Source organism: Pogonomyrmex barbatus, unplaced genomic scaffold (genome assembly GCF_055798465.1).
Source record: "Pogonomyrmex barbatus isolate J1 unplaced genomic scaffold, ASM5579846v1 scaffold12, whole genome shotgun sequence".
NCBI lineage: Eukaryota > Metazoa > Arthropoda > Insecta > Hymenoptera > Formicidae > Pogonomyrmex > Pogonomyrmex barbatus.
Genome location: NW_028297108.1, coordinates 7631662 through 7657828, shown reverse-complemented (window position 1 = coordinate 7657828; position 26167 = coordinate 7631662). Strand labels below are relative to the sequence as shown.

Here is a 26167-nt window from a genome sequence, read left to right as displayed (position 1 = left end):
GGCCGTCTCGGGTGACATTCGCGAGCATGCGCGAGCCCGAGTTGTCCAAGAAATTTCAATAACCTCTGTCAGCTGTCTGCTGTTCTCACGCTTCTCTAAATATACGTATACATGTAAATTATTACATACAAATTTATTTCAACACAGCTCTCTTCGATTTCTATTGCATTAATTTCTGTTATATTAACTGGATCTCTTTGTACAAATGAGATATATTAATTATAAATTATAAATGAGATATATTAATTATAATTAGATGTATTAATTATAAATTCTTAATCTCACACACACACACACACACACACACACACACACGCGCGCGCGCGCGCGCGCGCCACACACAGAATTATTAATCATTACACTTTCTCAAAGTGGAGATATTAATTTCCTTCATTTTAGTAATTTTACCTAAAATTACAATTATACTGACCTTCATAATTTTTCTGAAATTAAATTAAATTTTTACTGATTTTATATCTTAACTTGCGGACATATGTAAATCTTTAACAAATAAAATTACGCAATTACTATAATTGCCACAATTCCTTCAAAGTCAATATTGTAATTTCCGCTATTCTTATAATTCTATCTCCTAAAATTACAATTATGTTAATTTTCATAGTTTTCTTGAAGTTTTTTTTCTACTGATTTTATGTTTTAATTTGCAGACATATAAAATGTAAATAATATTGGACATTTGCTAATCATCACATTCTCTCAATCTGGATTTTAATTTACATCATTTTAATAAGTTTACTTAAAATTATAATTATGAGAGAAATATAATTATGACTGAATTGTTACAGTCTCCTTGAATGTTAATTTCTATCATCCAACTTCTATGCTTATTTTCATTTTACATATATGTCGCAAATCTTTAACAAATAACGGCCTCTTTCTTGTAACTCTTAACGAGTATCGTTATCGTTATAATGTCGTTGCGCAACTTTTCTATCACATCTGCACGATAACGACAAGAATTATCGTTAAGTTACAGAATAGATCTAAAGATTTCTCACAATATTGAAATTTTTTCGGAACGAAGATTAATCTTTTTTATTTAATTATTTTTTCATTTCAGAAAGCAAATATTCTTAAATTTCGGAATCCTTTACGAAAATATATAACTATAAAAATATATAAATATATAAATATTAACTTCTCGACACGTTGAGTTGTCAATGCCACCATGACGATGCAGTAACGAAAAATTAACAGTCATCGCAAAGAAAATAAAAAATCACGACGTTCCGATAATTAATGCATCAAGTGCCGCACGCAGTCTTCCTACGATTATCGGATGGGTCCCGTTAGCGCACAGTGCGATAGCACACATCCACACACATTAGCCGCTGCTTAGGAATTTTCCAATGGACCACCAATCAGAAAATTTTATTTTTACTTGGCCAATCAACGTTGTGCTATCGGATTCCTCTCGATTTATCTTACGATTTTATTCTTTTTTTTCTCGCAAAGAGAAAACAAACTGTTATCGACCAAATGTTATTATTTCTTGATTTTCCTCTCACTTTTGTCACTATAGTTCAAATAGTTGCAGATCGCGTGTGACTACACGTAGTAATTTAGATGCAAATCAAAGAAATTTAAATATGTAATGTTGCTGGCGACGGAATTTCGTGAATTTCGCAACTGCTAAGGCTACGTTTCGACATTCACTGTCAGTGAAATATATATAAGTACTGAAAATGTATAGTTCAGGTCACGTGTATTATAGATTTTCAGTATTAGCAGTGAATTTCGAAATGCAGCCTAAGTAGACACACTTCAATCCGTCTGTACTTATTTATATTCATTGTGCGTTTAATTTTAAATTTATTTACGTTTATTCTAATTTTTATTTTTTAAATTTAATATTTATTCCCATTCCTAATAAATTCCTTCATTGTGCGCAAGCCCTACTGTGATGGAGTTCAAGGTGTAGGTGAGTGCAGATAGAGTATGCACTTGTTCGTGATAGCGCACGCGCGCACGCATGCGCAGACGCGATCAGCTGTTCTCGTTTTTAGTTACGAGCGCGACATCTCTCGTGCGAGCGCGTATCGTCCGACTCCGTCCGTGATGTCGTTTTTCTTGCATAAAGATTCACACGCATGTTGATGATGACGTATCACGTTCTCCCAGCCTATCGAAGCTTCTTCAAAAGCGCTCCCTCCCTCTTTTGCTTTTGCTAGATTGGCTACTGATGAGCAAGCCGCGATTCCACACGGAGCCGGAAGTTTTTCGATAACGCACCACGTCAGATTTTCGCGGTAACAGTAGTGGTGATGGTGGTGATGGTAGTGATGATGATGGTAGTGGTGGTGGTGATGGTGATAGTATAGTAGTGTCAGCTCGTAGAGATGGTGTCGTTGTCGTTATCGTCAACGTTGTCATCGTCGGTGCCTGTTATACCGTGTCTGCGTCCGCGTGTTTGAAAGCAACGACGTGTGGATTAAAAAAAAAAAAAGCCGCTCCTGATGCGGCCGACGAGAAAGGCGCCGTATAAAAGGAGAGAATGAAGCACCGCGTACTGTGCGTATACTGGGCGCTGCTCCTGATATCGACAGTGTCCAGGTAAAGCAATCGCCGTTCGCCGATACGAATGTAACGCATTGATCGCGACTCGCGACGAACAAATCTCTCGTTCACGGAACGCGAATGCGAATTCTTGCGCAAGCCTACATTCTCCTCTTCGCGCGATGTACCTTCTCGCCTGTCGCGAAGTTTTTACGAACTACCCGTGGAATACTCGTGAATATCTCGCAAGTCATTTCTCTTTGAAATTCCACGTCTGACATGCGATCTGATAAAATTGAATACAATTTATATTTCATCATTGAATGCAGGTTTTTAAATTAAATTAAAAAAAAAAAAGTTAAATAGTTTGATATTAAATGTTGAATTATTTGTTATAATTTAGAAATTAAATTTATTAAATAATATGATACTCTTTTTTTTTATTAAAAAACTCACAGAATGTGATAGAATTCTTTAATTGTCACTAACAAAGAACAGCTTTTTTATTATATTTAATGAAAAATAGTTTACTTTTGTATTATGCAACACTGATACAATGTTACTTAATATGTACAATAATGTAATTTGTTTTTGTTACAGCGGACTTCTGTTTCTCATAGTAGCTTCAGAGAATGCACAAACCAAAGATACCTTTTTCCATTTTGAAAAGAATGATACTTATGGAACTTATAATAACATCACACTCAATTACGAAAACCATGAAAGTTTTGAGTCTTCTTCTATACCGGACGCTGAAATTGATACAGTGACATTGAAGACTAATCAGAATGGTCAATATGATCAGGTGAGATCATTGTACTTCTATTCTAAGTATCTAACAGCAAATAATATATATTGCTGTTACACATGTTATTATATGTGTAATAATATACATTCAGGAATTTTTAATTAAGTTTATTTAACTTTTTATATATTTACACACACATATACACACATACACACATACACATACACATATACATATACATACAATGTATATATATTTTATATCATATTACAGCAAGAAGCTACGGTCTCTGCTAGTTTTGAGACAATTGTCAATGAAGATGTAGAAAAAAATATGGATATTTTAGCTGAGAGTCTCACACAACAGCCTAATCTTTCCCAAGGGTGAGTTTATGTACATTACCATTTTATTTTGTAATAAATCATTGCTTCAGATAGCATATGTAGACATAAAAATTAACTAATATATTAGGTAAAAAAAAATGACAACATTGTTGTTTTTTTTATCTAGATAATTAATACAAATTATTAGTAGATACAGTAGTTATGTATTGATTATTTTATATTATATATATATATATATATATATAATATTTCATATTATATATATATATATATATATAATATTTCATATTATTTATATATATATATATATATATATATATATATATATAATATTTCATATTATTTATATATATATATATATATATATATACGTAAAACTTTTTTCTATCGTTTTTCTAAGATTTAAATTTGTAGATTTATCATTGTACATAAATATGACTATATAAATGTTTTTAAAATATTGTTATAATTGTAGCGATTATTTTTTTGCTATTGTTAATATAAATTTGCTATTTTATTCACTCGAGATTATAATGAAAGTTCAGAGATGATTAAAAGATGTACACATAATATAACATAAATAGACTATTTTTGAAAAAGAATATTTTTGTATAACAATGATTAAACTTTGTGTAGATTCTTATGCTATTAGAAATTTTAGTTTCTTGCAACAGATTTTCTAAGTTTATTTAATATTTATACTAGCATTAAAGAGACCAGCAATTGATTTATATTTTTTTATAAACGTTTATATAAACATTATGTTTCTTTTTGTTTTTTATGGTACTTTTAGTTTGGTCGAATAATAATTTTTTTTTATTTTATCTTCAAATCGTTTAGATATGTGAGGAACTACTTTCTTACAAAGATACACAATTAATATTTGTCTCTAAAATATTTTATCTTAAATTTGAAAAAAATTTTTTTCTTAAATACTAAAAAATCAACTTCTGTTTTCCCGTGTTGTTGACTGTGCTGGATTCTACAAAATTTATTCATGTTTATTATAAACGCAATATCATATGTATATTTCAGAATACTGATATATATATATATTTCTATGTACTGATGCAAATTATGATGCATGAAAATGTAGACTGGAAACAGTGATATAAATGCTAGGAATATTTCCCGTGCATTCTCGTATAAAATGCGAAATTTAATTGTCTATTTCCAGCATTTGTTTGTTATTTTCTCCTATTACTATTGGAGTATTTTTTTGAAAATGTGTGTCATCGCAGGTTTTTCATTAATAAATATTTTGATTTGTTCCTATGATGTTGGAGCATAACGATTCGGGATTAACTCATTGCATGACAGTTTATCTATCAATAATTTATTTTATGCTGATTGTATCATGGACATGTTTATCAAACAATTTACGACTGTTGATTATAATGATATAGTTACATTGTTAAAATAATTCTTTATTCGTTTAGCTACACATAACATTTTCTTCATTATTGTTGTGTAAGATACATTTGTTTCGCGTGTCATTGTAATGATCCTCTCTTATATTTTTGAAAGCAAATATATTAATTACATCGATATAGTGAAAAGTCTAAAATTACATTAAATTACTTAAAGAAAAAATTTTTCTGTATTAAATATTTAAAGTATAAAAAGTTAAAAATTTTTTAACTATTATTTTCAATTCCGAACATAATATATGATAAGCAGACAGGTTATTTAAAATAATATTATCATAATATATGCAACAACGCATATTGTTATTTCCATGTATGACGTCGTCAGAAAATAAATAAATTTTATCAAAAATTTTCCGTGGATTTTTACATTATAGCGCAAAGTAAAGTTTACTATAGTGGTATCCGTAATAACATTTTACGAATATAAAATTGCTGAAGAACTTTGAACAATGAAAGAAGCGCTTAATTAAAGTGTAAAACGCTGAATAATTTTTTCATTGTTTATGAATTTCTTGTAATTCTGATTAAGTTAGCTTTTCTATTAAGTGTTCTTTTCTGAAGATCCATCCGATATTCTATATAACCGATATTCTATGTAAATAATTTTGTAAATAAATTTAGAAAGAAATTGTATTTTTTTTGTTATAAATGTTTAATAGCTTTCTTAATATCTTTGTAATTTATTATAAAGGTTCTCACAATTTATCTCATTTAATGAATTTATGAGAAAAATTTTATCGAAAATTTGCTTAAAAACTGTAATTTATTTGTTTTCACATTGTTAAATAAATTATTGCAATGTTAAATTTCAAATACTTCCATTGAAAAATTTCAAAAATATGCACTTCAAAAATATACACAAAGATCGATGTGTTTTTCTTTGTGTTTTCAAATCGACCAATAATATCTTTGTTTTTCCTCATTGATGAAATCAATACATATTTGTATTGCTCGTCCTTCAATAAATATCATGTCATTTGATTGAAGTTTGATTGTAAATAAAATGTTTAATTGAAACAAGTGCATTTATATATTTATATACTTATATATTGTAAATTGCTATAATACTACATTGTCATATTTGTTACTTAATATCTTTGTTTTTTTACGATTATTAAGTATTGTTTTTTTTCTTTAAATATTTCTTAATATAATATCTATTATTAAGATAAAATGTAATGATTTATAGACAGAAAATGTTGCAGTCGAGATAAAATTAATTAAAGAATTAACTGTAATTAATTCTTTAATTATAAGCGGTTGACAATGATAATTTTTTTACAAATATATTTTTTGTTTTAATAGTACAAAGATTTTATCATCTAAATAAAAATAGATCTTACTATTTCAATTTAAAAAAGATTTTAATTAAAAAAAGATTATGTTATACCATATAAATATTTAATATTTTTATAATTTAAATAAAGACTTAAATTAATATTGATTGTTACTACATTTTCTCTTCACAGAACGTCTCACAGTAAAAGAATGTCTCGGAGTAAAAAAGAACACATATAAGAAAAATGTTAATAAATTCCAGTTGGTATACCATTCGCACGAATTACGCGACATTCGTGCTAATCAAATATTTATAGTCTGTTGAACAGCTTTACTGGCAAAATATTTGGCAAAATTATTTTTAGATCTGCTGATTAAATTTTTAGATATTTCAGCAAAATCGTTTTTTTTTGTATATATCGCGGTATCGAATTGTTCGATCATTGAGTTTTTTCAATATTTTTAATAACTAATACCTAGTAAAAACAATTAATTTTTATCGCCATGTATATGCATGCTGTATCCTCGATTCATTAACATCCAAACTGATTTTAAATCCGCCTCCTGTACGTGCTCCTTTAGTTTTTCCGCCATTAAGCCGCCACGATCAAGCCTCGATTATTCGAATTGTATCGCCATCGTTATAGCGCTATATATGCAGTAAGAGGAATTAGTTGCGTATCAGGGCTTATTGTTAAAGCAAATTAATCCCATTCAATGCCAACGTGTGTGCGACGCATATATCTTACTTAATCATAGGTTAGTGCTTTCTATGGATATTGATATTTTGAGATGTTGCTATATATTTCGCTATCTTTCCTTAGCATAATATCAAGACAATTATACATTCCTTATATATTAGTGAATTATAATGTAAAAAAACAATGCCATAAATCAACATGATTTTACTGTACAGCCAATATTTGTTATTGTTATTTATAAGAATAATTTATTTTTAGAAATGTACAGAATTTAATAATTGACGGACAAGATATTTTAGTCTTGAAATAGTCTGCTATATTCGTGTTTTTCATTTGATCATTTAAATTCGGAAACGTACGTTTGTTAAGATAACATTTCATTTTTAAGAATATCATAATTGATAAATTATTCTAATTTTCTCAGAAAAAAGATTCTAAAGTTCTCATATATCTTACGAATTGATATTGTAAGTTTTTAAATAAAACAAAGAATGATCCCATTATGTTTGATAAAACTAATGTTTTAATTAAATTGAACATTATTGAATTGAATAATTGTTTGTATATTAACAATTGGCATTGATTATTATATTATTTGTAATCATATATATATATATATATATATAAATAACTATAATAATATCTAACATTGCATTTCTTTAATACGATTGCGAATTGACCCGAGTGAAATTTTCTGGACACATTTTTCTTTGCGCAGCAGAACACATTAGGGTCACGTTTACTTTACGGATATCGAGATGAAAAACGAGTCGCTGGAAAGTGTTTATTTCGTTTTTCATCGCGGAAACCTATTGCGCGCCAGGGCGCGGAGGGTGGCGTTGCTTCTGGGGATGCTTCTGGCGAGCGTCCAACTCGGCCGTGAAACCGGTCCTAATTAGATGGGGTTTTATGCAAAACCCTCGCTTCCTCATACAAGTTCGAGAAAAGCGTTTATTGCTAGCGTGTCACTAGAGTGTCACAGAAAGTGTCGTTCGTCGGAAACGACCTGCACGAGGGGATCGCTCCTGTCTAACATGCTGCAGTTAGCCCTAACTATATTCTCCTTTTTTCGAGGTATCTAGTGAATATCGAGTGAGTTCATGTTTGTATCCCTTCTCCCCCTTATCCCCTTCGAATTCGTCTTGCGCCGATAAAAATATGGAACAAGCCATTTCATTCGCGATGCCAACATTTTTCTGCGCAGGATGTTGCAGAGGGTCTGACCTCGTTTCTTACGTCGGATTCTTTGATGAATTTAGAATTGTTCTTTTCTCGGGGAGAATTCTGGGAAGGGGTCACGATTTGCGTTGTAATCTCTTCATATTTACATTTCTTCGTGTTGCTAAGCCAGAGAGGTTAAAAAATTCTGCATTTTATTTTGTATCTCATTTGCAGCTTAATGGAGATTTTTCTCAAAACTTTTACGTTCTCTCCGATCTGTTGGAATCTGTTAGTTTCGCTTGCAGATTCCGCTCGTTGTTTTCTTGAAAAAATGCAACCGGCAATTTAAATATTGTAGAATGTATCCATTGCGGATGTATCTTTTTTCATGACGCATCGCAGTCATCCATTTCTTCAACGCGGGGAGATTCGATCTCAATGAGAAAAAAAAATGTTTTACGAAGGGAAGATTAAACTGACGATATATATTTGGATATATATTGCTGCTCGATATATATTTGGATATATATTGAGGCAAACCTGCAGTTGATATCAAAGTAACGCGTTCTTTTTTTACTATCGTGCATTGCAATAAGATGTAACATTTCTCCTATGAGAGATATAGAGAAGCGGGCATTTCCGAGACGAGAGATGCAGACTTGAAAAATTATTATTGAAAGTACATACGAGAGAAGCTTTTCCGTCGTCTGTTCACCTCCGTTGGAATACATACTGATCGATAAATCACCGCGCTTTCTAGTTTCGACGATCGGCGAGCAGTCTTTAATTCTACATATGGGATATCGAGATTTACCTTGGATTATCTTCAATCGGACATTTTCTTTATCGGAACAAATTTTGATATCTCGGTCGACGATATCTTTAATTCTACATATAGTATATCGAGATTTATCTCGGATTTATCGCCTATATGTGATATTTTCTTATCCGAATAGATTTTGCTACCTTGATCGTGGACATGTATCTTTGAATGCTTTGAACGCTTTAATTAAAGTTCAAGGATTGCAATAGATCGCTTTTAAGTGAGAGTAAGAACAATCGTAGGAAGACAAACATAAAGATCTTTTCTTCCATTATTTATACGCTGTCGTTTTCTGTGTACTCTCTCAAAAATCTCTATCTATTGAAATATCTATATATAAAGTATTGTATATAATTGAGTTTGTCTAGAATTTTTTTTCAGGTGTGCATTCTTTTAATAACGAACTCCTTAATTTTTCACTTTGGAATAAAATCTCGAAATAAAAATACAAATATTCTAAAAAAAAAAAAAAGAACTTATTACGAGAATTTCGCTCTATGTGGAACTCAATCTGGAAAATTTAGAGCGTTACAAATTTATAAGTAGAATTCCTTCTAGCCGAAGCACGCGCCACTCTTGGCTCGTCTCACTTTTACGTGTGAATACTTTATAGGGCATAAAAAGTAGCAACCGTAGCAACCGCGGTTTCCTACAAATTGTTAGAGTTCCGCGAAGGCAGGATGATGGGCGATCGGACCGGCGCGGCGGGCCGAGAGGGGGCTTCTGAAGAAAAAGGGCAGATTAGAAAGGACGGGAAAGCCTCGGACTCGGCGGAGGGAAAGTCGCGGCTCGAGTGACGCGACACGGGTGGGAAACGCGAAGGAGAGAAGGGTGCTGCTGGAAGTAGGCTGACGGCGCGGTCAGTGAGGGGGTGGTGGTGTGGAAGGGTCGCACGCTGCGGCGCCGCACGAGAGGGCGGATGTCAGTCCGCGTTCGAGCGGTCGCCGGTATAGGCGTGCAAACGGCTCGGTCGATCGGACCGCGTTTCTTCGCTATCCTTCGCGACAAAAAAACTTCGTGAGAAATCGTGACGTCTAAGACGTGCGATCGAAGTAGGTGATCGAAGGAAGAAAAGTGCGTGCGTGCGTACGTGCGTGCGTGCATGCGTGCGTGCGGGCGTGCGGGCGTACGTGTGGAACGACGCGTAGAGTTGTTGCTCAAGCAATGAAATGGCCATTGATACGGTGCTTGCAACGTGTCGCTAAAGACTCGAATATATCGAAAAGGCTTCCCGGCTAATCAATATTTATTATATCGATCTGAAATTTACTCAGCGACGATATTTTAATAGCGACGATATAAAAGCGCACGTTTTTTTCGAGAGAAAAACTAATATCACTTTGATATGATTTTATCAGGTTTGAACGTGGCAGATCCTGCAAAGAGATTTATTAGTGAAATTATCGTACGTCAATGCACGATAGATTTACGACATGCTGTCAGTACGTATTACGCGAAGCATAAATATATTAATTTCTCGGGTATACATCATTTTTTCTATTGGCGATTCTTTGGTGTCAGATGTTCAGTAATTTTATTCATGTCGAAATAGTTAATAACTATTGATTATTTGAAGGTTTTTTTAAGGGGTGAGTTTGTGATGATTAACCAAGCGTATGTTCGTCTATCATTAGATGCAAATGGAATATGTCTAGGTAAGAAAGTCTAGAAACGTACATCGCTTATTGATTCTATCTGAGATTAATTTCGGTTCTATGAAAGAATTGAAGAAATTTTTTTTGTGTGTTTTACAAGTTCAGGCGTTTATTTATATAGACAAATATATGAAATTTCATGAAAAAGAGTTTCAAATGTCTCTAACTCATAAACTGGCCATTTTCAGATTTTATGCTCATTGATATTTTTGATCAGAGACACAAGAACTACAATGTACTACTACATTTAAGTAAATTAATCAAAAACGATTTTTCATGAGAATTGTGCGGAATCCTTTAATTGTTAATTTTTTTTAGTTTTATACAAAGCATACACATTATTTCATTTTCTTTTTAAATCTATCCAATTAATGATACTACTGTATTATCATTTCTCCGTCCGACTATATCTGAGCTCATTCTACTGCGAGTTTTTGATGATGGACGATGGTACATTTATCCGGGATGGTACATTTATTGCAAATAATTGTTACTCGAATACAGTAATATTTATCGGATTATGTTTTATTTTAATCTCTAAGAAATTTGTTGTATCAAACTTCTAAGTTTACAGTACTAAAATTTAAAGGATTATTATTGGATTATATTAATGATTATCAAATTCATAAATATTCTAAAATGATAAATGATTACACTTTAATTAATCAAGTATGTTTGACAAAATTAAATATTTTTATAATTTTTATTTATTTTTTATTTAACTAATTAATCGTGCAATTTGTAATATAAAAGAAATTATATTATGCTTTTTGTTATAGAAATTTGTATAGAATAGAGAGAAAATATATATTTTCTATTTTAAATTTTGTGAAGAAAAGCAATTATTCTCTCAGCATTTTCCGCATAATATGATTTGCGATTTTAATTTTTCAAAACTTTGATTGCGAAATTCGCGTCTGCATTAGGAGGCAGGAAAATGCGAGATATTTTTTTAATTTTTTCGACATCAGAGAAAATGAAACTATGACAAATTCATTACAGCACTTTTTTAAGGTTTCTGGCGTTTAGGAAAACGCTTGTCATGCATTTAATATATTAGAAGAGGAGTATTTTTGTTACTTGTGACTTTCAATTTTATGTTCTTATTCTCATCAAAGATATAAAAAGGTTTACTCGACTGTACTACTGTAAAAAAAGAAATATAAAATATGAAGAAATATGAATATAAAATATGAATTAAAAACATGATAAAATTTTTTTTTTTATAAAGATGGCATGTATGAGTAATATTTTGAAAAAGTTTTAAAAATAACACACACACACACACACACACACACACACACACACACACACACACACAGCATTTATTTCAGTAGTTTGTCAATTTATTTCGAACACTTTATAAAGATTGTGTGGATACTCCTAAAATCGAGTTAACTCCAGTAATATTCATTTGAGTTAATTTTATTTGAGTTTGATCGATCGATAATTTTTCAATATTTTTCTTTCTAAATACTTTTGGATATTTGATTTATCCGAATTATATTTTCACTTATCCGAGTAGATATAGTTATTCAAATTTCATCCATTTATTCTGATTAATTTATTTGTACATTATTGTATTTTGAAGCTATCATTGTTTAGTTTATTGTATCATCTTATATATAATAACCATATTAAAAAAAAAAGAGTTATTTCTATAAAAATGGGCTCATTTAATGAGCAAAAGCTTATTTTCTCATATTTCACACATTTGATGAATAGTAAAGATGCTCGTCTGTACTACATAGAGTGTGTCTCTTCTTACACTTGATATAAACAAGATGATAAAAATGATCGATGCATTTTTTTTTTGTTATAAAAGGAAATTTTTTTATCGAACTTTTCCCAGCAAGGTAGTCGACAGATAAACTTTTATCCTCGTATTTTTCGAGCAGAATTTGCCGAATTTGTTATATGTTCGTATGCGTGAAGGAAATATGCATGAAAGCTATGATGCTTGAGAAAGAGGAACTGCATTCTTCTTAGAATTATTTTTCGAATTTTGACGAATAGACGGGAACCACCAAATTGACTTTTTTGTGAAAATAGGACGAATAAAACTTTTTACTGTGACTCGCTGTCAGAAAGTAAAAACGGGCGAACATGCAGATTTTTCTTCAAGATTTTTTCAAGATTTTGCTTTTATAGAACTTTTATAGGGAATTAGCTTTATCTTCGGGAAAAATTTCTCGAGAATTCGCTTCATCAATATTGTTTCTCACGCGTTTATGGTGTTTAGAGAAAAATATATTTTCTATTATCTTTGCGCAGGAAATAAAGTTTTAAGAGTACATTGTTATAAGTTTCTGAGTGTATTGCGAGTTTAAAAAGTGATTGTGCGTGTAAATGAATAAACAATCGGTTATTGATACTGTTATATCGCTATGTGAATTATATTATATTTTAATTTGCGTAGATATAATAAAAATATATAATGTAGTTTAAAAATAAAAATAATTCTATGATGGTTTCTACGTTGTGTGCAAAACTGGACCTTTAAATTATAAATTTTATAAAACTACATTTTTTTTCTATAGATAACTTGCAGAGAAAAAAATATTAGTTTTTTACTCAAAAACTATTAAGATTTTCAAGTAAAAATATTCAAGAGAGAAGTAAGATTCAAGACTCTTTTTTATACGATAAAAAAGTTTTTATCACTCCAATCACAGCTTGAATTTACGATACGAATAATTTGTAGAACGCGAGAATCGAAACTTTTTATTTCATATTGCATACAATTCTCAATTCTCCTATTTGAGATCATACTAGAAATTTATACACAAATATTTTACGTTTGCTTAGCAAGTCTCATCATATAATGAACATTTAATGTTAATATAACGTATGATAGGAAGAGGAGACATAAATATTTCGATACCTTAAATTGCAAGTACAATTGAAACTAGCAACGTAATAATTATTCATCGTAAGCGTTATTGTATTTTACAAAATATATAATATATAATAATATAAATATATAATAACATGCTTGCTAAATAAAAAGCAATTACAAATTACAAATGTTCAAATAAATCATACATTTTTTACTCTAAAATGATTCCGTGATTACTTTTACAATACAGTAACAAAGATTACATTAATAAAAATATCTATATAAGAAGCTAAGGGAACATTTTTTATGAAAATCGATATACAGAATGCAGGTGAAACACTCAGAAAAAAAAAAAAATTTCACAAATTTCAGTTTGTGAAGTAACCTTTAACCTTTAACAAAGCTGGGAAAACGAATCGGTTGATTTTTATCTTACTCCTTGCGATGACGATGATCGAGATTTATATAGATCAGACGATCAGTCGTTCTTGTTGGTGAAGTACGTATCTATGGCAAATACCAGAGCCGCCAAGATCGCGAAAGAACCGGCTGCGATTGTTTGGTCGCTGTACTCCTGCAGATACGCGTGAATCAGGTTACTCGAGACACTGTCCCAATCGCGAATCAAAATGAGGCCGGCGGTACAACATAGAATTGCTCCCATCGTCGTGAAAATGAGAGCCTGTAAAAGAGAAAAAAAATAAAAATAAAAATCTTTTCGCGATAATATAATATTGCATTGTTATATGGCGAAGCTCGTTAAATTAGACGGACACATGATGAAACTGTGAACAAAAATATGAAATTTTTTATGGAATTGCTTTTTCGGGAAGAAAATATTAAAATTACACGTCCTTTTACATTCGATTTTTCATACGTTATCATAGTGTTTGAAATTTACGACGATAGAGTTTCCAAATGGCACTATGCTGTCCTGAATAGAATTTGAATAATTGAATAATAGAGAGAGCGGAAGGTTTGTGCCAGAAATTGAAGCGGTGACAATCGGATTTTGTCTGTATTTTGGAATTCTGCTGAGTCGACAAGCATTAACAGATCATCCTTTTGAATCTAGATTATGACACATATTTTTGCTTAATCTTGCATATGCTTAATCTATGCTAATCTATCTGTTTCACTATTATTAGTATTATTAGTATTTATTAATATTTCGTATTTCAACTTACCGTTTTTTTCGGCAATCTTTCGCCCAGACAATGACTCAGAATAAGAATCGCATTTATAAGAATATAACCGCACACTGCCACATGAAATATCGCTATGTGATGTATATCTGTTGGCCGTATTTGATTCTGTTGGAACGGTCCTGCCACTAATCCCGCCGCAATGACGCAGAGAACCTATAACGTTCCAATTATTATCTCTATTAAAAAAATAAGAGTCTCTTAAAGAGAACGGACGGAAAAAGATTTCTCAAAACAGCAAAACTGCATATATTTTACATTGAAAAAGAAAAGAAATAATTTGTTCCATGTTAATTTCAACAATCACGGATTTCAAAAAAATATATTTTGATGATATGAGAATTATTTTTTTAACAAAAATTTTTGATTTTCAAACCAAGTACAATAATATTAACAATTTTATTTATTGTATCATTTGAGATTGAGTTTATTTTTGTAATTCTGAGATTCGTCTTGTCAAAGAGAGAAAAAGGAAAAAATGTTTTGCGCGTCTAATATATTACTAGCTGATAAATTTTTTAAATCGAAGCACCGACAATTAAAGTAAATGTAATAACAAATGATTTTACCAATTCGATGATTTTGCAAAAAAACGGCGCTTCCTTAAGATATCCCTTCAATCTCGTGACAAAGCCTGCAAAGCGTGGTGTAGCGCTGTTCTCCTCAGCCATTTTCAACTCACTCTTCGTGATTCACTTTGTTAACTTAGATGTACAAGTTTATAATCACGGCGAGAAAAATATCATCGAGACATTCGAAATGTGACGACGTCTACTTCCAATTACGTTGAGAAATGCTCCACCTAACTATTGACCTGCCAGTGGCTAGTGTGACACTGCGTAACGTTAAACTAAGACCGACTAAGACCCCACTTCCTCGCTAAATGCATTTAATGCGTTATGACAATAGTTCTTGGTACTCAACCTTGGCGGAGGGTTTGAGACGATCTGTGCTCCACATCTCTGAAGATGGGCCTTACCATCATAAATATAAAACTCACGAATAAAACCTCACGATCTTTCGGTCTTTAATTTTCAGTTTCTTTCGAATCCGAGAGTAATAACGGCTTTAATATCACGTAAAATTTTATTAATTTATTAATTTAACAAATAAATAATAATTTCATGTTGGCATTTTTATTTGTGCTGGTTAAGTGTCATTCAACAATTGTTTTATTAGAATCCATTCCAACGATTCAGAACAAGAATGTGCAATTGTCGTAAAATTTTACGATATGGCATTAGCGATGCGAAGGAGAGCGATAAAGCTAGAGAAGTATCCTAATCCGACCGAGAATTACGATCTTCGTGAGAGTGTCTACCGTTGGAAATTCGGCGGAGGAGCGAACTTTGTCGTGAACATTCTGCCGAATTTCACGGCATGGTGAAAGATAAAGGGTAGCATTGGCCAAAATGGCGAATGGAGAAATACACCGAATAATTTTGCATCTCATTATATCATGCTCGGAATTGTAGTGTATAAATTTGACCAGAAACTGGGAGAGAAGAAGAAAACTTTATTTCTTTTCTATTGAAACTTGATTTAAACTATTTTAAATTATTTTTAGAATTTCAAAATTAAAATTTTTGGTAGTAAATATCCTTTAATGGTCATTATTAATTGTTTCCAGTCGAAATTAAATTAATTTTTTTATTCTATGTTTACTTATTTTCTAAAATATAGTATATGCGAATACACGATTTTCGCGAGGAGAAAGATTTTCTTGCTACAACGAAAAGATTGGAAGAAAAGAACAACAAACCTTTTTTCCTTAACAACGAAAGAGATTTTAAATTATCTCCAAGATTTTAATTTAATTAACTTTATACGAGTTCCGTGTAAACCAATTGATTCTAGTAGCAAAGAGTTAATTCTGCAATAAAACTGTAAAAAGTGCATTTCTGCGATTTGTAAAAGCATATTATCCGTGTCTCTTTCAAATGGGAACCACGCACGAAAATATAACTGACATGTACTTGTGCTGTCCACCTACGTTCATCTCATTGTCACGCTCGACTGCTTGCTTAATTTATCATAACTCCTTCCGAGTTCTCTCTCTCTTTCTCTCTCTCTCTCTCTCTCTCTCTCTCTCTCTCTCTCTCTTCTTCCCTTACTCTCTGTCTTTCTTCTGCCGTCGCCTCGCCCTCTTATTCTTTCTTAGACAATTTTTTTCTTTCTCACAGTTAATGAATTCTCTACTTACTTCCATCACTCGTCATCCTTCTCTCTTTTGTCGGATTCATGTTCAACGTGTCTCGAGTTTAGATCAGTGCTGTCAAGAAATGTCATTTCACACATAAAAACCTATAAACCTATTTGAGCGAATTATGGAATCTTTTTTTTTTCTTTTTTGCACAGAATATAGTAAAAATAATTTAAGATAAAAAAAAAACTTTAATTTGCTTGATAATTAATTTAATTTACACTTTTGTACAATTGTCACAAAAAATCTTTGTAAACTCTCTTTATACTTATTTTATTTATCGCTTCAATTTTGCTATGTGTTTCTTACAAAGCCATTTATACGTATAAATTGAACTTGTCGCCGCAATGTGTTACCTCCCCTTCATAAACTGCTTTAATTAAAAGTTCGTGGGAGCTTTATTGTCGTGCAATCGCATATCCGCGTTTTAATAACGTCGTGATAACGTTGGCGAATTTGACAATTGTTTAATGCTCGTTAAACGAGCGCGAATTGCATTGTAGGGCGGCTTTACGGCAAGGCCGATCTCTGAAAAGCGGGTGAAATCTCTCCGCCCGCTAATTAGAGCTTTCACTCCGCTTACGGCCGGCCAATCTATATATTTCAGCGGCACAATCGATGAGCGGTCGCGTACGCAATTTTCTCTGTCAAATCTCTTGTTCCTCGATCAAGTCGACAAGCCATACGTGATGCGAAATTTTATAGAGCGCAATCGCAGCTTTGAATGCAATCGGGGTAAAAAGCGTCGTGAATGCCATCGGGGTGGTCGGGGTGAAAATATATATTCCCGCGATGTGGTGGAGAGCCGCATTGCGTCCGCAATACGCCCCGTATTTATCTCCCATAAGAGAATAAGAGTCCTCCATCGCAGCGTATTTAAAAGAGATTCCGTGCTCTCAAGTACTTCAAGATGCTAGTTTCACTCACGTGAAAAGTACTTATGCCGAGGAAACTCGAGTGTTTTATTATGTATCTTCAATAGCGAAAAGAGAGAGAGAGAAAGAAAGAGGGAGGGAGGAGGTCAAGAGCGAAACACAGATACATATATATTCTTATTATCAATCTAATCTTAATCTGCATTAAGTCTAAAGGGAAGGAACGATCTCTTCAGAATAAAAGATGAATAATTTTAACTTTAACATTTCACAAGATTGTAAATGCAGTGAAAATAAACTTAATTCATTCGGGTCTCTCGCGAATAAAATTTATTTTCTTCAACGAAGAGCAACAATGTAATGCAAAAAACACAATTTATATCTTTTATAAGGCCCAGTGAAAAACCAATCGCGCTGGTTCATCATTGCTTGCATAGCGACTACCGCGTTCGCGTGGACGTAAAGAAAACGATAAAGAACGTTAGAAAAGAATCCGCGGCAATTAACTCGTACAACATCCGAAAGATGAATATCATTCTTGTCATTTCACTAATTATCCACGTCGGCTAGGATTTCTAAGAAGAACCGGTTTCGTCCAATGACGACGTTCCGACGATGTTCGTCTCGAACTGCTCATTTTTCTGCCTTGTATGGCCAATTTAATCAGCATCCAACACTGGATCGGCTTTCAACACTGTCATCCACCTTATCTTCATTTTTATTCGATCGAACGCGACCGAATGGATTCCGTCTAGATCATTGTCATCGCGTTAACACAACGTTCAATTGTGGATATGATTTCTAGAATTGACTGGCGATGGAATTTGTAGTATCGATAAAATTGGACCGTATCCTTATTTTATATATCGATATTAGCAATTTGCACTTTCGCATTATAATGTGTTGCCATATGCAATTACTCTTTAATAGGCTAATCTTAATAGAGTAAAATGTTTACTTTTACTTTCGCGCGTGCGTATGCACACGCGTCATTGCGGTAGAGATAATGGTCGCGATAATCAATTCATATTTCGACGTCAGAGATTCGTCAGAGAGAGCGTCATAATGTATAATTTCCTTTGAAGAGAAACTAATATTTCAAAAGTTTACAATCGTCCCACTTATCGTGCTTATTAATAATTTGTTATCGTATAATTGATAGTCTATGTAATAATAAAAGTTTATATTATATACAACACATTAAAACCTATATTTATTTCGAAGAAGCAAAATAACGTTTTATATATTTTATCGATTTCTAATAGATTTTATTTAAAGTGATACTATTTTAGAATTTTTATGAAATTTTACAAAGGATTTTGCAATTGTGATAATAAATTAATATATTTATATAAAATTAGTGTGTATTTTTTTTTTATAATAACAAGCTAAATTAATTAATTTAGATAAATTCATTTGGAATTAAAAACTTTTGTATTTCTTTGCTTTCATCGCGTTTGCTCTTTAGACGTTTAATTATAAAATTAATATTTCGCTGTACTACATTTGATAGAGAGAGATTAAAATTATTGTGAAGTAATTAAAAATGGTATAGTAAATAATTTATGATTTATTATTATATAATGATTAAATTAAAAATAGTAAGAAAAATAAGGAAAGGAACTTTGGTGGAACTTTGAGGAAAGAAATTTCTTCATTTTCCTCTTTTTTTCGTCATGTAGAAAAGTCTATATTCTTACGCTATTCTCTGCCTTTTTCTCCCATTTATTTTCTCCTTCTCTCACTTTAGTTATCGATCGATCAGTGTAGCGCAGATGCAGCGTACGTGAATGCAGACATAAACGCGTATCTCGTTTCGATAAAGCGGTGGCTTAAAGTCTTAATCACGTGCGTTTCTCGATTGTGACTCGATCTTACGAACGGCCACTTTCTACGGGTATGTTTACGATGTCCGAATAAACCCGGGGGGTAACACACCTTAATCTTATTGGATTTCGTGGTATGCGCTGGTTTCCTGATTTCATTACCCAATGTCGACACAAGTTTTCACTCTGTTTCGACCTCGCTGACCTCGCCGCAGGAACGTGTAACATACCGACGTCCATGGGATTAAATCGCGCGATTAACGTTATAAACTGGATCGTTTAATAAACTGACGCGACGTGACATTTGTGAAGATTATCGGAAACCAAAACAAATATACGATATTTAATCTGTTGTTAAATGCAACAAACATTTTGTAATTCAAGTCTAACTGAGTTTCTCTCTCATCGAGTTGCTGCGAGTTATTTTCCGCGAGACTAATTAACATACTAATTACATCTTTTAAACACAACGCAATTTAATATTCGCGTTCTCAACATTGTTAGAAATTTACTTTCCCGTTTTTCATATTTCATCTCGTTAGCAATATTAACAGGTCATTTGATCATTACGTATGAATTTCCAGCGCGATTGAAATATCTATTTTCCGGGGTTAACAGCCGGTAAAAACTTATTCGTTTCCATCTGACTACGGGCGATACTCAGAATTGTTTTCGAATGTGCAACATTCTCGGCAATATCATCGCGCAAATTCCTGCTACCACTCGGCGAATCCCGGCAAAATTCTGACTTTCGCGTCGATGGCCCGACGGCAAAACCGCGGCAACCGCGGAGGGTGCATCCAGTTTCTGGGGTACACGAGGACGAAGTTGCGTCGCATCGAAACCTTCCACTACGAGACGGCGATGTCTCCCGACCGTGTAATCGACCGATGTACGTACATATGTCATCGCGTCAAAGAAGCAAATCATGAATACGGGATTTGGAAAAGAGAAACCCGTCAGATATCATTCTGAGGATTTTCTCAATTTTGAAGACTATTTGAAGACTATTTCGTTACATTTCTCGCTATATTTGACACATTTTATGCAACATGATACGAAAATGAAGGCGATACGTTATGTTTCTCATTGCAAGTGGTAAATTTTTAAACAGTCATATATAAACCAAGGATATGTTCAAACAGGACCTTTGACGTTTGATAATATTTTTATTTCTGAATTTATATAAATTTAAAAACGCATTGTTCTTGTCATTACGTTACTTGTTATTACATTATTATTACCATTCGACGATGATAATTTATGAATTAAACAGCGAAAGAACCGATCAGCAGAGGGAAAGACTTTAAGATTTTGAAAGATTTTGAAATTTTGCTAACATATCTTTTTAGAAGAAAAAATTGATTTAACGAAAAAAATGAGTTTTTTTTTTAAACCAAAGAAATACACACGATAAATATAATACATTTTGAAAAGCGTTTTAGTTATGTGAAAATTTCTAATGGCGGCGAGCTTTCATTTTGCAATCACGGACCATTGAAATCGTACATGATCGAGTAAGTGTCGGTTAATCATTTAAATCTACTCAACACAAACACACATATTTATTTTCCTACGCGGCGTGACGTGATCGGTCATGTTTGTATCCAACTGCAATCGCTGCAACTAGCGTCCTTCCACTCCACTCTTGGATTCCGATTCAAGTGGGTCATCGAGCAAACGAGAACGGTTTGCATAATAATAGATCTGATTATTCTGGCAATGTTAAGATTTCATTGCCACGAGATATTATTTGCCGGACGTGAATTAATCAACATTAAAGTAGCGCGAATTGAATAACCCTTGATTAAACAAGTTGAGCATTGGGTCAAACAAAATTGATAGTTTATGAAATTAATATTTATATCAAATTAATGGAATTAATATATATTATTAAGTTAATAACGAAATTTATATATATTGATGTATTCAAAATATTACAACTTTTGTTGCAACAGTTGAATTGTCAGACCGACTAATAATGTAGGTGATGTTAATTATTCAGCATGTATCACGAAGATGTGCACAAAAAGTGTTGAAATTTTTAAACAATTTTAACTAAGTTATTTTTGAATTGTCAAAGTGTGAGATTTTATCGAATTGGAAAATAGAATATTCGATCCAATGAGAATAATAATATATATGGTCAATCATATTTGATAAAACACGATGGATAAACGGTCTTGATTTTCTGCATTTTGGAAACAAATGTCATCAAAGAATCATGATATATTTCCGAAAATATCTTGCAAGAGAATAAGCATAGAGAATTTCTTTGCGAACTTTAATTCCTCTTTAGAATTTATAAATTGGAAAAATAAATTAAAATCATTTACTTTATTATAATAATTTTCTCATAAAATGTAAAATAAATCTAACATCAAAATTTTACGAAAGTTTGTTAGAATTTTCATGACAATTTCACCAAATTTAGGTGAATTTGCTTTCAAGCTAAAAGGGTTCAATTTTCCATTAAATTTTGTATCGCAGTATTGTGATATACGCGTGTATCATACGATATTATTTAATAACATGGTCCAGAATAACGATCCGCGGAATGTGCAATAACGCCACCGGGATTGGTAACATCTCGCAATATGTCGTGGCCCAATTTCGCTTCGAGGTCAAGTGACGTCTCGTAAAGAATTTCTGTAAGAATCTAAAGTACGTAGACGGTCGCTTACGGGCGTGACAAAAATACATTTATAGTGTAATTTTTGCCATAGATTATCTCCGAAATAATAGGCCGTTCTGCATTAATAAATAGTGACAACGGTAAACCTTTGCAAAATATTTTAAGGCATTTGGAAACTACTTGAAACTCTGAAAGTTTTGAATCGCAGGAGAATCTTTTCTTAGAAATTGTTTAAATATCTGAACATTTAAAAATAATTTTATTGCCCTATTTGTCACGAAATGAAAGGAAGATTTAAATAATAACGCAGTTTTGTAAAAGAAAGCGTACGTTTACAAAGCAATCATGATCTTTGATGAATTTTTTTCAAAAGTTTCGCGGTATCTAATATTGGAAACAAATCGAGATTTTTATTGCATATCCAAAATGATTTCAAGTACTTTGAATTCATCATCGCTCGTTGATGTGCCAGATGTCAATCGGAATGGCGATATACGCGTGCTTCTAGAGCATCCCTCGTAATATGCTTATATAGACACTTGTGCATAATAGGTTTTCTTTTAATACTGCTACTAAGTGTTGTTTAATGAAACCTCATAAATATTAGCTGTATTAGTTTTATTGGAGGATCGGATGAAGTCATCGGTGTCGTCAAGAAGGATATTTCGAGATATGTCGAGCGACACGGTATTAACCGCGACGTCTAATCGACGTCTTCAATCATCAAAGCTTATGATCCACGCTGACGTTTATCACGTAAAGGATAACCGCTTATGCGATCTTATACGACAAATTACACGATGCTACAGCTATATTTTCCTCCCGTGACATTTCGCTGTCGAACTCTCTTGCTGTAAGCGCGGATCGTTATCGAGAATCATTATCGAACCATTTCTTTCTTATTTCTTTCCTTCCCGCTCTGTTGCTCAATGAAGATATACTCGCGTAATACTTGGATATTAATTATTCGTCGCGTATTTCACATGTCTGTCGCATGCATCGCCGTGGCATGCAAAGCGCTTTCAAAGGTTTACAATTAATTTACACGCGCGTTCCGCCTAACAGTCTGCCTCAATAATCTCGCGTCGCGCGAAATGGAATAGCGATTACGTGCAAACACATCGGTTTCGCAACAAGTCACGTTTCCGTTCCAAGCATTCGCCAAGCATGCTGCACATGCCGCACATGCATTTCAGCGACTTCGTCGCGACAGCGCGCCGACTAATCGCGCAGGACGGATCGATCGACCTTACAGAGGTGACAAAGGCACGTGGAAGCCGATACCCACGATAATTCGTCGACGGGCCGGACACGCCTTGGAAAACGTGTCCCAAACCGTGAGGAATTCTCCGGCGACGATTGTTTCAGCATTCGCGTAGGTGGTGGCCGAATGAGAGAGAACAGGAAGAGGAATGCCGGCGCGAGACGTGCGGTCGCGTGAGACCAATATCTTTTTTTCTCTGGAGCGAAGTCCAACGCTGATCAGGATAGATTTACAATGAGCACGTCTATGCATATGCGATCTGTATAAATCTAGTCTACATAAAAGCAATCATTCCCCAATTGAATTCTCCGCGACCGATGGCACGATTTTGCAGCCGCACGCGGATTAAAATGAGGATTATTTTTTTTTTTTTTTTTTTTTTTTTTTTTTTTTTTTTTTTATATGTAGACGGTTGTTGCGCGACGTCGGCGCGATTGCGGAACAAAATGCCGCAGCAAAATTTATTCTTATAATAGTTTTCACATCAGATGATAGCTGAAGCTATCATCTTGAAGTATCTGCGATCCGATCTTGTTATCGCGTGCAGGATATTCCTCGAAAAGTGTCCGCCGTATACTGGATATAATGACAGGATAGGAAATCTAATATTGATAATCATCGACAAACTCCTATTTATCGATCCCACACAAAAAAAATTTCGAGACGGTGATGCGTCCCGATTTCTATAACGCAAACGTGTATTACATTGCGTGTGGGCTATGGGTTTCCGTGCCAGTTTTCACTGGCGGTTGAAAAGGGACACGTTCCAGCTACGAAACGGTTGATGCACAATCGACTTCGAGTACCGTGTTTCGCCGTGTTGCGAGAGAAATCGCATTGTGCCGGAGCAAAAAGAAAAGTACCCACGTCCCACGGTTACCGATTTGTCGCATTAATTTCCGTCATTGAAACGTCAATTCACATGGTCTGCCAAGCGCATAAACTGAAACGATTTTTTTCAGTGAACAAGATATGTCATCGCTTAATTCTCGACGTGTCGAGGCAGAGCTATGATCAATTCTCATCTTTCTCTCTCGCCGAGTGCTCCATTTATTATAATTATCGATCAAACGACTTTCTTTAATAAATCACAGCTGTTAATGATTTTGTTCGTTTGGTAGCTTGGCTTAACAAATATATAAATAACTTCTATAGTTGAATTTATTCGTAGAGTTTATACATTGTTTGATCAGTTGTTCAACTTGAATTATTCTTTTTTGATAGTCGCACGCAAAATGATGTACTATTATCTATTTTTATATCTGCTATTCTGTTATAATATTTTATATTTTTTGTAATATGTATTTGTTGTAATTATATTATTCTTCATTAGTTTTTTTATTCATCGAATATCATGAAAATATTATGTACAATCCTCGAGGTTTATTCACAATTTAACATAATATTAATCATTTGCTTCCCAATATTGAGCGTATTTATGACATATTAAGATAGTATAATTAATTTCAGTAATAATATCGATTTTACCATTCAATATTATAAGTGAAATTTAAATGAATACTGATCAATTAATTTTAAAACGATATCGTCATCTTTGTACATATTCCCAGACTTTCATAATAAGTTTACTCGGTAAATTAATCCATGTAATTTTGCCGTCAGTTTTGTATTTTCTAATCTTTACAGAGGTAGATGCTTTCAATTACACAATTTTACAATTAATTTTAAAAATAAGGCTACAAATAAATAAATAAATTGATTTCGATATGTTGATCGCACGAGATTGTATTGGTTTTGTAGGAAGCGTGATATATTGAACATTACTACTTTATTGACTTATGGGAGAAGAGAGAAACAAGTCTTTAGACTTGTACAACTGTCAAAATTAAATTAATAAAAAAGGGAGGGAGAAATATCATTCTAATATATCACGAACATGTTTAATATCGCGTAGCGAATGATTAATGTTGGAAGTTAAATTGTGGAAGAACAAAGTGGAATGGTTCGTCAGAGAATGACGGATGGAAAGTCGCAGATAATTTTTATCTGATTATGCGGCTCCTTATTCCGATGATGGAACGAGGGTGTAACGTTAGAAAGGATCTATGGCCAGGAGCATTCCCCTGCATTTTTACGCGTCTTAACGCGAGAAAAGGCTACTTAGAAAGCCGCTAAATCGATAGAATTTCCAAGCTACTTTCGTGCGTAGTCACTTCATGATTTCGCTGTCACTCGAGATTTATCGATCGCCTAAGTACACGCAATGGAGGACGCGCGCGTTAATATGAACAGGAACATTATTTAGTGCCGTCACAAAGAGCCGTCATCGATACCCGATTGAGAAAGCGCACTCCTTCTCTGAGAGTTCTCTGAGTCTCTGCTGTCAATTACGCGCGTACACGCGCGGAAAGAACAGTTTTGCCCAAGTATTTAAACATTTGACCTAAATTACAGATCTAAACTTAATTTGATCGGATCAAAATGATTATGTGTATTACCGTAAAACCTGTTTTTGACATTTTAGCAATCGACTAGAGCGTATCTTATATAATTAGGTTATCATTTAATTATCGAATTATATATGTATGTTGGAATACTGTCAATATTGTTTAATTTAATTTATGTAAAATATACATTATATGATTACTCTGATGCTGTTGGATTTTTTTCACGAAGAGATAAAATGTATCTTAATTACAAAT

The 26167-nt window shown here is 32.9% G+C and overlaps 2 protein-coding genes across 5 annotated transcripts in view; one reads left to right on the top strand and one right to left on the bottom strand.

Annotated features, from left to right (window-relative positions):
- The first annotated feature begins 2025 nt into the window (after positions 1-2025).
- The window catches only part of LOC105427185 (SUN domain-containing ossification factor), a 38769-nt gene continuing 14627 nt past the window's right edge, over positions 2026-26167 (top strand). Inside the window, exons 1-3 of one of the 4 annotated variants that reach the window (XM_011638828.2) lie at positions 2026-2574; positions 3118-3322; positions 3539-3648. In XM_011638828.2, the coding sequence (XP_011637130.2) occupies positions 2516-2574; positions 3118-3322; positions 3539-3648 (374 nt within the window). In that variant the 5' untranslated portion in view covers positions 2026-2515. Of the gene's footprint in view, positions 2575-3117; positions 3323-3538; positions 3649-9175; positions 10658-26167 lie in introns of those variants that run through there. The other 3 variants (XM_089071454.1, XM_089071453.1, XM_089071452.1) reach the window with 3 other exon arrangements.
- On the bottom strand, positions 13555-15630 carry LOC105427184 (uncharacterized). The gene is made up of 3 exons (XM_011638827.3): positions 15271-15630; positions 14684-14857; positions 13555-14178 (listed from the first exon to the last, which is right to left on the bottom strand). The coding sequence occupies exons 1-3, from the start codon at positions 15370-15372 to the stop codon at positions 13975-13977; spliced, it is 480 nt and encodes a 159-aa protein (XP_011637129.2). The 5' UTR covers positions 15373-15630; the 3' UTR covers positions 13555-13974.